Here is a 14,794-nt window from a genome sequence, read left to right on the forward strand (position 1 = left end):
TGACTAACTGGGAGAGCAAAGCTAACATCACGTGACGCCAGCATAACACAGGTCGTTGTGAGGAAGCGGCAGGTATAAAAGGGCCATTGCTCGGCGCTCTCCACCTGACCACTCTCATCTCCGCTCATCATGAAAGTCGCTTGTTTCTGCTTCCTGTTGGCGCTGGCGTGCTCGGGCGCCGTGGCCGTCCCGACGCCTGACGAGTGCGCCCCTCTGATCCACCCGCAGTCTCTGGATGACCACTCGAAGGTGAGATTGTTGTGGACTTCCTCAATCTAAGTACATTTAAGGCCGAGACTTGAATGGAACAACACTTCTTTATTCAGTTTGCTTATCATCACATGTGCACACGACTCATCAAAGAGGGTTCTTTTTACTGTAATACCACACCCACAGGGAGCGCACAACTATGGCAACAGCAGCGTTACAGAGACCGCGTACGCTAAATATTACACGTTTGTCCGTACGAGGCAGAATGAATTTTAGTTTTTCCACAAACTAAATTCCAGACCATTTCCAAGTGATTTTGAGACATTTCCAGGTCACTTCCTGTTTATTTCGCGTCATTTCTTGGTAAATTCCCATGTATGGTAGACAGTGTTGTCACGGCTTCTTTAAAAATGTCATTTAATTACTGATTACTGATTAATCAGAAAAAAGTAATCTAGTTACTTTACTGATAACTTTATTATCAAAGTAACTAAGTTACTTTAAAAGTAACTTATCAGTTACTTTTTACCAATTTTTCTCCTTTTGCTACCTCAACATAAAAATAACAGAAAAATGTCATCACGTGTAACTGAGTTTCTTCACATAAGGCTTAATCTTTGAGTTAGCGGGGGTATAGTTAGTCGACCACCATTGAGTTGCCCTAGCTTAGCCATTCCGGAGCCCTTAAACTAATAAATAACTGACAAACTGCACAAAATTTGTTTAAATCAACTCCAACGACTACCGTAATTAAACCCCCGCTGACTCCAAGATAAATCCTAATGTATGAAATTCTGAACTTCCCCTTTTGAGATAAAGACCTAGCTGTTAAAATGTTGTCTCTAAAAGTTGTAAAGCAATAAAACAAACAACAAAAATTAATAAAATGAACAAAAATCCTACAACGTAAAGTTTTCATAATGGGTCAAAATCATTTTTCGAAGAGATCATGTGACTAGCACCTTGGAGACTATCCTTTGCTTTGCTTAGCCAATACTACACCAGAGGAGGCAAGATGGATATTTAGAATTTCTTTAAACCTAAACTTTCAAGCGCTGCCAACAACAACTTGAACAGTTGATTGAACTCGAACAGTGTCAAGATGTGTTTAAATATACATTATTGGCCAAAAGTTTGGAGACACCTCAAAGGTGGATACTTTGAAGAATGTAGAATACAAAACTTGTTTTCAGTTATTTCACTTTTTTTGCCATTCCTTCATTCCGTTCCTTCATAGTTGTGATGTCTTCAGAATTTACAATGGTAGTGAAAATATATAAAACGCAAAAATGATGAAGCGTGTCCAAAGTTTTGACTTTCGTTTCAGAGTCTTCAACATGCCCCCCCCGTCCCATAAATGTAAAACTCTATGATTACAAACTCTAAAATGTACGTAATTACACATATTTTAAAGGCTGGTTACAAACTGTAGAAGTGCTGGCTGTCTCGTTACCTGTCAGCTTTGTTTCGAGTTTTGTTTGCGTTGTGCTGTAATTCCAAGTGCTTCCTTGTTGAATTGGATGTCGAGTTTTTAGCAGTCGACAGTTTTTCTGAGCCGGCGCAGAGTTTGCAACGCACGGAGATATTCTTGTCATCTTTACTGGACAGAAATGTGAAGTAATGGCTGTATTTCCATTGAGCAAATGCAGCCGTTTGTGGTATATTCTGACAACGTAGCCAGGCTATGTTGTTGACCGCCGTGGCAGACGGCGCGCACACAGCATGGTAATACACGTGACCCGTTTTTTTTTCGATTAGAAAACGTGAGATGTGATGTCACTCCGAAACTCAAAAGCAGTATTTTCTATTCAAATGCTCTTCGTACATGACTACAGTATTCTTCATTCTACATACAGTATGAGGCAACAACAAAATAGTAACGCACAGGCATAGGCGGATCTTCTATTCAGGCGAAGTAGGCGATTGCCCTAGGCCCCCAACCAGTAGGGATCCCCAACCAGCTGACCTTGCCCCAACGAGCAAGGGCTTGGGCCACCGGAGCCAGCAGCACCCCCAACTATTCGTCATGTATAATTATGTCAGCATACCAAACAAACAAATAACAAAACAAAAAAGAAAGCCATTTGAATGCTGCATTTATATTATCTCTCCCACACACACGCACTACAATGGACTGTTCCACGACGACGGACTGAGTATCAGTCGCTTAGCTTCATTTGGCACCGTTTAGCTTCGCTTAGCTCAGTTTAGCATCGCTTAGCTCCGCTTAGCTGTTTGTTAGCTTCACTTAGCTCTCCCGCTCACTTGCTACTTTGCACGTCGGCTATCGTTTATTTCGAACACATGACCGAACGTGCTCTCCATGAGAGCCAAAGTGCAGTGAGGGAGAAGTTGAGAACAGGCCGCTAATGCCTCTTTTAACTTTCTTCTTCTTTTTCACCCCGAACATAAAATACACGACAGCACACCCTGTGGCGAAAGAATGCAGTACAGTTCCAATCAGTCATTCAATAACACTCAACAGCTGGTTAACAGATTTTGCTAAAAATTAAATATATCAGTGACACCACAAGCAATGATGAAGAATGTTTATTTACGGTGTGTAAAGCTTTCAGTTAGCGGTTTAGTTAATGTACCTCCGGTGAACATTTCAAAATAAAAGCACGTCATGTTCGTCAAATAAATAACGATTTCTGGAGTTAATCCCACATACTTCAGAATTAATATTATAATATGTTGAGTAAATACTACAGAATACAGATTCTACACTAAGAATAGCTTTCAAACGACACTCTTTATGACAAATATGATTGGCAATGAATAATTATTATAATTATTATACTACTATTATATATAGTAGTATAGGCCTACAATAATTATGATGCTAGAATAAGAATTGTTTTGAATAATGTTGGAAAGGCAAAGTCAATGTTCTGAATCTGTTTACTTTCCATTCTTTTGCTCTAGTAAATGCTATCAGCATTTAACCTCATTGTTTATTTGTGATTAATTATTGTTATTTACATGATTATTTGTACTTTAATAAAAAATGTAAGTGTTCCAAAATGGTTTTGTGAATTAATAAGTGTCAACAAAAATTTCATTGCTCAATTAGTAAAAAAAAAAAAAAAAAACAGAAAATTATTAGATTAGTTGACTAATCGTAAAACTAGTCGGCTGAGTAATCAGGAGAAAATCTGTCGTTTAGGACAGCCCTAGTGTGCAGGAACATATTTCCTCCACACCCTTCTCACTTTTTTAACCCCTGACCCATGAAGAGGGCCCCCTGGATATGTTCGCCTTAGGCCCCAAAATTGCCAAGTCCGCCACTGCACACAGGCAGTTTTAATCAGATTACTGGCTTGGAAAAATGAAGGCGTTAGATTGCTCGTTACTGAAAGGAAGTAATCAGATTAAAGGAACGCGTTACTTAGTAACACGTTACAGACAACACGGATGGTGGACATTCGCGGTAAGGGATGCCTTCAAGCTGAAGAAGGAGGCCTACCGGGCCTTTTTGCCCTGTGGCACTCCGGAGGCAGCTGACAGGTACCGGCTGGCCAAGCGAACTGCGGCTTCGGCGGTCACTGAGGCAAAAACTCGGTCTACATGTGTTTTGTGGATCTGGAGAAGGCGTTCAGCCGTCTGCCTCGGGGAGTCCATTGGGGGGGTGCTCCAGGAGTACGGGGTACCCAGGCCCTTAGTAAGGGCTGTTCGGTCCCTGTACGACCGGTGTCAGAGTTTGGTCTGCTTTGCCGGCAGTAAGTCGAATTCGTTCCCAGTGAGGGTTGGACTCCGCCAAGGCTGCCCTTTGTTACCGATTCTGTTCATAATTTTTATGGACAGAATTTCTAGTCGCAGCCGAAGCGTTGAGGGTGTCCGGTTTGGTGGCCTCAGCATTGCATCACTGCTTTTTGCAGAGGATGTGATGCTTTTGGCTTCATCAGGCCATGACCTCCAACTCTCAATGGAGCGGTTCGCAGCTGAGTGTGAAGTGGTCAGGATGAAAATCAGCACCTCCAAATCCGAGACCATGGTCCTCAGTCGGAAAAGGGTGGATTGCCCTCTCCGGGTCGGGGATGACATCCTGCCCCAAGTGGAGAAGTTCAAGTAGCTTGGGGTCTTGCTCACGAGTGAGCGTAGGAGGGAGCGGGAGATCGACAGGCGGATCGGTGCAGAGTCCGTATGACTGCAGTGGTGAAGTAGGAGCTGAGCCGAAAGGCAAAGCTCTCGATTTACCAGTCGATCTACGTTCCTACACTCACCTATGGTCACGACCCAAAGCTCGTGACCGAAAGAACAAGATCCCGGGCACAAGCGGCCGAAATGAGTTTTCTCCGCAGGGTGTCCGGGCTCTCCCTTTGAGATAGCTTGGTCATCCCGGAGGGACTCGGCGTCGAGCCGCTACTCCTCCGTGTTGGAGCCAGCTGAGGTGGCTCGGGCATCTGGTTAGGATGCCTTCTGGACGCCTCCCTGGAGATGTATTCCGGGCATGTCCCACCGGCGGGAGGCCCCAGGGAAGACCCAGGACACGGTGGAGAGACTATGTCTCTCGGCTGGCCTGGGAACGCCTTGGGATCCCGCCGGAGGAGCTGGTTGAAGTGGCTCGGGAGAGGGGAAGTCTGGGCTTCCCTGCTAAAACTGCTGCCCCCGCTACCCGAGCATGTGGAAGATGATGGTATGGTATTGTATGACCGGAGCGCCCTATAAAAGCCAAAGTGTTGGTTGACGGGGCTTTTTTTTGCAATCGTGACTGACTTTTGATTGTCCTGCGTCGCGCGCAGCTGATCGGCACAAAGAAGTTTATCTCCGGCTTCACCGACCACCCCGCCTTCAATGCCATCCTGAAAATCACCGACAGCACACGCATCACCATCAGCGACGACGAGCATCACGACAAAAATCTGGGCTTCTACGAGGAGATGCTATTGTAAGTGGGCGCGAAAGCCAGCCATTTCCTAACCTAGTATGCTTTCAGGTTAATTTTCCAACCTTTCAAACGTGTTAGTTCATCGTGATGATCTGTATTCTAGGAATGGCACCTGCTACGGCACCAGGATCAACATGTCCATTGGCGACCACGTAATACATGCCAAAAGTCAGTTGTCTTTGTAGTCGAACGCCATCTTTGTGAGGGACAATTGACAGTAAGCGTTTGCCTTTTCGTTCGTCCTTAGTGCTGAACTTCTCGTCGACCATTGAAATGCTGCCCACGTGCGACGGCTGCCTAGTGATGAACATCAATAGCTCGGCTCACGACCTCAAGACCTTCATGGAGGAGCACGGGCTCCACGTGGACAACCTTAACAACGACGAAATCCACGTCCACGCACTTTACCTGTTTGGTGAGAATACGCATAAAAAAAAACTGCCAAATTTTAAGTGCGTGCCAATGACAATGGTCGTCCAATCATCCTTCTCCTGTGACTTGAAATGAATTTGTCACTAGTAGAGATCCAATCCATTTGAAACAGGAGCTACAAACCCTAGCAAAAAGTATGGAATCACCAGTTTTGGATGAGCACTCACTCAGACATTCTATCATGTAGAACAAACTCAGATCAAAAGCTCGAAAAAAATAATAAAATAGTTCAAAAGTGCAACTCTTTAGCATTCAGAAACATTAAAAGAAATGAATAAAAAACATTGTGGTGGTCAGTAAATGTTACTATAGAGCAAATGCAGGGAAATATATATGGAAATATTCCATTCTGAGGGAAAAATCTGGAATCATGAGAAAGAGTCGAGAATCTGCATTGGACAAGGTGTCAAGAGTCAAGAATCTGCATCGGACAGGGTGATGATGCTGAAACTTTTGTTTGGTGCTGTTCCAGTGAGATTTACTAAGACGATTGCCTGAAAAACACAAAAATCCCTCAGTCCTTGATGATATGGGGCTGCATGTCAGGCAAAGGCACTGGGGATATGGCTGTGGTTAAATCTTCAATAAATGCAATAACATGAAATTTTAGACACCTTGCTTATCCCTTCAATGGAAAATGTTTGTCATTTTCCAAGATGACAATGCATCATGCCACAGAGCTAAAACTGTTAAAGCATTCCTTGGAGAAAGACTCATCCAGTCAATGTCATGGCCTGCAAATAGCCCAGATCTCAACCCTATTGAAAACCTGTGGTGGAAATTGAAACAAATGGTCCACAGCAAAGCTCCGACCTACAAGGACTATCTGCCAACTGCAATCAAAGAGAGTTGGCACCAAATTGATGAAGAATACTCATCAAGTCGATGCCTCAGAGACTGCAAGCTGTAATAAAAGCCAGAGGTGGTGCTACTAAATACTAGAGATGTGTTTTGATTGTTATTTCTTTGTTTGCTTATCATGATTCCACATTTTTTCTTTAGAATGGAGTGATTCCATATATATTTCCCTGTACTTGCTCCATAAAAGTAACATTTACTGACTACCACAATGTTTTTTTTTTTTTTTATCCATTTCTTTTCGTGTTTCTGAACGCGAAAGAGTTGCACTTTTGAACTAATTCATTTTTTTTTTTCAAGCTTTTTACCTGAGTTTGTTCTAGATGATAAAATGTCTGAGTGAGTGCTCGTCCAACCCTGGTGATTCCATACTTTTTGTTAGGGGTTGTCGTTATGACCAGAGGTGGGTAGAGTAGCTAAAACCTTTACTCTAGTAAGAGTGGTGTTACTTCAAAATAATGATCAAGTAAAAGTAGTCATCCCAAAAAATGACCCAAGTATAAAAGTACTCGGTGAAAAGAATACTCAAGTCATTGTGAGTAACTGCTTAAGATTTCAGAAATTTCTTGAAGCAATGCTATCTTTTGTTTCTCAGCACAACATCATCTATATGAACGGTTATTATTATATTGTACTAGAACATATTGCATGACCCTATTGGGCCCAATAAATACACAAATATCTTTGAATTCAGACCAGAAAAATTTAGATATGAACCAAAACCCGTCCAGAGAGCATGACTGCCCGCTAGTGGAGAAAATATTTCTTACCACAGAATGAAAACAACCTTATCTCGGGTTTTCTGTGGTGATGACTGGTAGAAATGTCAAATAGTCAAATTGTAATGGCGCTTTCAAGGCGCCATGCGTATGAACGGCCCGGCTTAATAGTAGGACTTCCGACTGCAAGTTTGTGTGTGGTCATGTGACTAAGTCTTTCGCGATATGCAATAAGTCAATTCATGGTAATGAAAAAAATAAGGGGGGTTATTTTCCCGACTGCGATTGGTAATCGCGTGAGTACGTGCGTGTGTTTGCGTATGCTGTGTGCACTCGACACACGTGCATATGAGACTCCGTTTCCTTTTACATATGTTTATTGGTTATCAACACACCGTAGAATTAAAGCTCAGACGTACAAAATAAGGAAATGGGGGCAAAACACGAGTCACAAGCAGTTGCTCTGTTGTGCATTTAGTACAAGCGCGTTAAACTTTTGTCTTTGACTGTATTTGTAAGCCAATACACGCAAATTTTAAGTTGTATCGCCTCCTCGCGTCTGTCGGCAGTGACTCGTGATAATAATAAGTAATGTTTAAGACGTTTTTATGAAAAAACACAAAACACTGCTGAAATATGCGAGTTTGTCTACGGATGTTTACCTGTGCCCCCATCTCAAAATGGCGACACGTTGCTATGCGAGAATGACATCATCGTGACATCACGCCAACAGTGAGAATAAGTAGATGGATGCATTAAAAAAAAAACAAAAAAAAAAACAAACCCCCTCCAAAAATTAATGTAGCCTCAGCGGGACACAAGCCAGTGTCCTACTTGCACCGGTCCCAAGCCCGGAGAAATGCAGAGGGTAAAAAAAAGCCTGCATTGGGGGTGCCCCCTCAAGATTTCTTAGTGCCCACTCTGGTGGGTAAACATAGGTCCGGGGCTGCTGAACATTGTAAAATGCAGGCAACATTGAGGCTAATGGAAAAAGACAATGTACGAACCACTTTTGCCTGCTATAAAACATTGGCAGTTTTCTCCAAAACGCAAACTTCCAGTTAAAAGGTGACACTTCAAACATGAAAACTCTTTTTTGCAAATGATGTGAAGACATTTTTTTTGATCAATTACTAACACCAAATGCATGACGAAAATAGAACTTTTTTTCATACTGAGTGTCTACAGTGGTATGAAAAAGTATCCGAACCTTTTGTGGAATTTCTCACATTTCTGCATAAAGTCACCGTCAAATGTGATCTGATCATTGTCAAAATCACGCAGATGAGAAAACAGGGTCTGCTTTAACTAAAACCACCCAAACATTTATAGATTTTCATATTTGAATGAGGATAGTATACAACCAATTACAGAAGGGAGAAAAATAAGTAAGTAAACCATCATCTTTAATATTTTGTGCCCCCCCCCTTGGCAGCTGATAGACTTTTGAATTAATTCTTCCATTAATGATAGCAAGTTGTCCAGGCCCTAAGGCAGCAAAACAGCCCCAAATCATGATGCTCCCTCCACCATGCTTCACAGTGGGGGATGAGGTGTTGATGTTGGTGAGCTGTTCCATTTTTCCTCCACACATGCAGTTGTGTCTTACTCCCAAACAATTCAACTTCGGTTTCATCAGTTTTGGCAATACTTTGCCAAAACTTCTGTGGAGTGTCTAAGTGCCTATTTGCGATCATCAAACGAGCAACAATGTTTTTTTTTTTTGTTTTTTTTTTTTTTTTTAAGACAGCAGTGGCTTCCTCTGTGGAGTCCTCCCATGAGCACCATTCTTGGCCATAGTTTTACATATAATTGATGTGTGCACAGAGATATTGGACCGTGCCGGTGATTTCTGTAAGTCTTTAGCAGACACTCTAGGGTTCTTTTTAACCTCTCTGAGTATTCTGCGCTGAACTCTTGGCGTCATCTTTCATGGACGGCCTCTCCTTTGGAGAGAATCAACAGTGCCAAACTTTCTCCATTTCTAGACAAATTCTCTGACTGTCGAATAACGAACATCCAGACTTTTAGAGATGGTTTTGTATCCTTGCCCAGCTTTATACAAATCAGCAATTCTTGATCGCAGGTATTCAGACAGTTCTTTTGGCCGAGCCATGATGCACATCACACAATGCTTCTTATCAAGACAATTCTTACCAGGTGTATGTTTTATAGTGGGCAGGGCAGCCTTAAACCACTCATTAGTGATTGGGCACACACCTGACTTAAATTGTTTGGTAAAAATTGGTTTCAGTTGTTCTTTAAGTCTCCTTAGGCAGAGGGTTAACTTACTTATTTTTCCCCTTCTGTCATTGTTTGGATGCCATCTTCATTAAAATATGAACCTATAAACGTTTGGGTGGTTTTAGTTAAAGCAGACACTGTTTTTTCATTTGTGTGATTTGGACAAAGATCAGATCACATTTGATGGTGATTTTATGCAGAAATGTGAGAAATTCCAAAAGGTTCAGATACTTTTTAATACCACTGTAGCTTACAGTTAGCAGCTTAGTGAATGTACTTCCGGTGACCATTTCAAAATAAAAGCACATTGTGTTCAACATTTAACTAAAGATTTCTGGAGTTAATCTCACATACTTGAGATTTCAGACTAAGAATAGCTTTAAAGTGACACCGATTATGAAAAATCTGATTGGCAATGAATATTAACATGCGCATTGTGCAGGACAAGATGACAGTCATTTTGAATCAAATCTACACTTTTGATGGGCTCTAATTGGCAGAGAGAAAAACGGCGTTCAGTTTCTTTCCTATTTCATATTCATCACTTAGCTAGCTGTCAAATGACTCATTACGCATTGTTGTTATTAATATTTATTATTTTCTTGTATAGTTTGTGTTTTAAGAATACAATTCAAATATCGCCTACTAAAATTTGTTAACGCGACAGGCCTACTGTAACGTCTGATTGGTGTCATGGAGTCATGTGATTATTGTTGCGCCATCTCATCGGTGAAACTGGTAGAGCCACCGTGCTGGCAAAAAGAAAGTCAAATCTATTATATAGAATAAAGAGGAAAAATGTCTGGCTCAAAGTAGCCGTTGTGGTAGTAGTAGAATAAGAGTAGTGTTTCTTCACCAATCTTCTAAATTAAAAACCATGGCGTACATTTTTCTCCAAAATTTATGTTTCTCCGTCACATCATTTCAGACCCAAGTACTAGTGCCATTTCTGGTGTGCTAGTATGTGTGGGAGCTTAACGGGGATATGGAAAAAAATGTTTAAACAGCTCGTCAGGTAGTAAAATGTTTATTTTGTGCTGCTTTTGTTTTTGAGATATTGAGATATTAATTTCGAGATGACGTCACGCAGCCCCCATTTACTGCAAAATAGACCCGAAGGGGTGCCATCGTATATGCTACGTTTGGGCTAGTTGTTGGGATACCCCTTTGTTGTTCAGAGAGTTGGTACGCTCCGTCAGCTGGCGGTTGCTAGGCTGGTCAACCTGTTTGTCCCTAATAGTAAACGCATGGAAATAGTGTACGAACGGGATGTTTACTGAGCTAAAATTACCAATTCTGTCCGAAATTGATGTCCCTGGTGACAAATTCACCGGTAAAGATGTGAAAGAACATACAAATGTTCAGTTAAAGAGATGGCTTGAGTGTCGAGGGCTGAGAAAGACGTGAAAAAAAGCCGACCTGATCCAGGGTTAGCTTTTTTATCGACACCTTTTTCATGTGTGTAATGCCTTACGCCACTGACAATGACATTCTCCTGTTTCAACAATCTATCCTTTACCACCATATGCTGTCTTTCTTATATATTATATCCTCTAGTTGTCTTACGTCTCTGACCGTTTTTGGGTTGTTGGGAGTTTTTTGTTTCGGGAAACGTATAAAGAAAACATCCTTCACATGTTGTAATGTCTAGAGTCGTTTCTACAAGTTCCATTGCAACAGTGTTTGATCGGCCTGTTCTTTTTTGAAAGATTCCCGGAGAAAACAAGCAGAAATAACATGGATTGTATGTGAGGGTGTGTGTATGATGACCCACTTCCGCGTATGCATAGCGACGTCATGGTCTAAAAATAGCATTTGTGCAGTACGCTATTGAAATTAATATCTCAATATCTCTAAAACGAACCAGCAAAAACGGATTTTGTTTACAGCACTAACAAGCACGAACGTAGCATAAACGGATGGCACCATTTCGGGTCCATTTTGCAATGAATGGAGGGCTGTGGGTCATCATCACTCCTAATTAATATCTCAAAAATGATAGCAAATGAATTTTTTTTTTTTACAGCACAAACAAAGCATAAACGATTGACACCATTTCTAGCCATATTTAGTCAAAATGGGGGGCTGGTTGACCTCAGATTGACCTATAAAAGAATTGTAAATATCTTAAAACGACAGCAGCACAAATGAAACTTTTTAGAGCACCAACAAGCACAAACCTAGCAACCTCAATCTGATGGGGGGCCAACTTCTTTTCCTCTGGGGTCAATGGCGTAAGTCACTGGCGGCCATCATGCGACAGAGGCTTTCCCTGGCAGGCTCTTCAAGAGCAGATGTTTGACTCTGCTAAAATATTCGCTTAATTCTTGGCGGATTTAGCTCTTTTCATGGTTTTTTTTTTTTTGCTGGGAACTGAATGTTCACTCGTTCGCTACCGAGCCTCTCTCTTCAAACGGATTGGACGTCTATCATCATCAGCTTGTGCCATTTGAGCCAAAGTATTGTGTGGGATTGCTTCAGCAAAGGGATCGAGTAGGAATGAATGGAAATAAAGTTGCCTTGTTGTTTGTCTTTGCCCTCTCAGCGGCCGACGAGAACACGGTGAAGGACGCCGAACTGGAACACTTCAAGAAGCAGGCCGCGTGCTTGCACCTTTCCGGAGAACCCGTCTTCAAATTCGACCCCAAGAAAGGTCGATAGCAAGCTTGCTCATTCGCTCGTCCCCTCACTCACGCATTTGTCCTTTCTTTCCCTCTTTAGAATCCTGTGACGGCCACAAAGTAGTCATGCTCAACTGAAGCCTTGAATAAAGAAAGCTAAGAGTGAAAACGTGGCCTCCTGTGCTTTTTCCCAAAAGCATCTTAAAGGGACGGACAACAGCATCAACATGCCAATCCTGCCAAAAATCCTCTTTAAATAAAAAATAAAAAAAAAATTAAAAAAACAAGTTCATTTTTCTGATATTTAACTCATTCACTTCCATTGACAGCTACGGACATTAAAATCTATCAGCGATCGCTGCCAGTCCACCCCCCCAGTCCAAATGGATTGGATGTCTAACGTCCTCAATTTCACCCAATGAGATAATAGAACCCTTAATAAAAGAATGCATTTCCAGAAAGTGGGGGCAGCGGTTTTGATCAATTTCGGTGTTCTGCAGAAGTGACGGGATGAACAGTCCGCTTGAGTAAACGAATCCATTCCGGTTCGTTCAATAAAAAAGATTCGTTCAAACGAATCGTTCAACAAATCACCCCCCACCCCCCAAATGAATCCTTTGGTTAGTGAACGGGAAGTGACGTTGCCGAACGAATCGTCATGACCGCTTAGCAACTTAACTGAGGCTACATCTACACTAGGACGGTAATGGCCTTGAACGTGTAATCAGTTGGACTATGTGGCATGTTTGCTACACTTATCCGGATTACAGTGATCCCTCATTTTTCATGGTTGATAGGGACCAGAACCTGCCGTGATAAGTGAAAAACTGATAAGTAGCGCTCCACCCCCCCCCCAAAAAAAATTCTGTGTTTAAGTATAATTTAAAAACAATTGGCACAATTATTGAACACATACACAAATATATTTTTCGTACCGTGCATGCATGCATTTTGAAACGTTCTGAAAAAAATTAATGAGAAAAATTAGCCGTTACTGCATTGGCATCATAGTTCGCAATATTTACGTAAAATAAACGCTAACTGCCAGTTTTTTTTTTTTTTTTTTTTGCTTTTAACCAAGATTCGAAACAGTTTTACATCCATATCTATAAAGAATTCGGAGATTTAAGCATTTGTTCACAAGAATTTTCACTGGAAAAGCTCTGTTTACGTCAGGCGGCTGCTAGTTACATTCACTAAAAGACTAGCACTGTACTTCGACATATTTATGTAAAAGAAATGCGAACTGCACGTTTTTTTTTTTTTTTTGCCTTTAACTAAAAATCGAGACTGTTTTACGTCCATATCTATAAAGAATTCGGGGATTTAAGCATTTATTCACAAGAATTTTCAACGGAAAGCTCTGTTTAAATCGGGCGGCCGCTAGCTACATTCACTAACAGACTAGCATTGTACTTGGGCGTATTTACGTAAAAAAAAAACGCTACCGGCACGTTTTTTTTTTTTTGCTTTTAACCAACAATTGAGACAGTTTCACGTCCACATCTATGAATAATTCGGAGATTTAAGCATTTGTTCACAAGAATTTTCACTGGAAAAGGTCTGTTTACATCAGGCGGCTGCTAGTTACATTCACTAACAGACTAGTATTGTACTTCGACATATTTACGTAAAAGAAATGCGATCTGTACTTTTTTTTTTCCTTTTTTTTTGCGTTTAACCAAGAATCGAGACTGTTTTACGTCCATATCTATAAATAATTCGGGGATTTAATCATTTATTCACAAGAATTTTCAACGAAAAAAGCTCTTTGTCTTTGATTCCACTCGGTCAGCTTTGACGGCCTCGCCAACAATGCCTCAACAAGGCCCCCTATTTATCGGTCACACGTCCCATCAATACATTATGAAGTCTATGGGTGACGGTCGGTCAAACGGTTTGGGCTGTGCTACGCGCCGCAGAAACGGCATTCAAAAAAAAAAAAAAAAAGGTATTTTACCATATGGGCCTTTGCTTTGAAAAGCCCCATCTAACATGGAAGTGACAGAGAAGTAACTTATTGCCTGCCATTGATGAGAATAGATGTCCAATTCATTGAAACTGGGAGGACTGGCTGTTAATACACACCTTTTAGTGCCACTGATAGCACTAGACATCCACTCCCTTTTGAGTGCATGAACGGAAGTCAATGAGTGTACAAGAAAGTGATGATTTTATTGACTCTTTGATTAAGTGTTTGTACTAGTGTGGGCCCCTGAGTGAATGACTAACTGGGAGAGCAAAGCGAGCATCATGTGACGTCAGCATAACACAGGTCGTCGTCCGGAAGCGGCGTGTATAAAAAGGCCGTTGCTTGGCGCTCTCCACCTGACCACTCTCGTCGCCGCCCATCATGAAAGTCGCGTGTTAGTGCTTCCTGTTGGCGCTGGCGTGCTCGGGCGCCGTGGCCGTCCTGACCAGTGCGCCCCTTTGATCCAACCACAGTCTCTGGACGACCACTCGAAGGTGAGAATAGAATGGAAAAGAATAGAAAAAAAAGAATAGAATAGAATAGAATACCCCTTTATTGTCATTATACGGTTGTCCAATGAAATTGTGGAGCATCTCCCCTTACAGTGCAGGACAAGTAAAAAAACATTTCAAAGTGGCCTGCAAGAATAAAGTATCAGTGTGGCCTGCAAGAATAAAGTATCAAATCTAAATAAATATAAAATATGTATTAGGTAGTCCTATGTTCAGGCAGTGCAAATAATTGAAGTGAAGTAGCAGCAGTTGTCAGTGAAGGCAATGAATATTGCACAAGTAAAAATCTCAAAAGTGGCTTGCAAGAATAAAAGTAAAAAATCTAAATAGCATAA

The 14,794-nt window shown here is 41.5% G+C and overlaps 1 protein-coding gene across 1 annotated transcript; it reads left to right on the forward strand.

Annotated features, from left to right (window-relative positions):
• The first annotated feature begins 80 nt into the window (after positions 1 to 80).
• On the forward strand, positions 81 to 12,262 carry LOC130910170 (uncharacterized). Its single transcript, XM_057827184.1, has 6 exons — positions 81 to 249; positions 4,956 to 5,101; positions 5,205 to 5,269; positions 5,349 to 5,516; positions 11,900 to 12,007; positions 12,076 to 12,262. The coding sequence occupies exons 1-6, from the start codon at positions 130 to 132 to the stop codon at positions 12,111 to 12,113; spliced, it is 645 nt and encodes a 214-aa protein (XP_057683167.1). The 5' UTR covers positions 81 to 129; the 3' UTR covers positions 12,114 to 12,262.
• The last annotated feature ends 2,532 nt before the right edge of the window (positions 12,263 to 14,794 follow it).

This window comes from Corythoichthys intestinalis, chromosome 22 (genome assembly GCF_030265065.1).
Source record: "Corythoichthys intestinalis isolate RoL2023-P3 chromosome 22, ASM3026506v1, whole genome shotgun sequence".
Lineage (NCBI taxonomy): Eukaryota > Metazoa > Chordata > Actinopteri > Syngnathiformes > Syngnathidae > Corythoichthys > Corythoichthys intestinalis.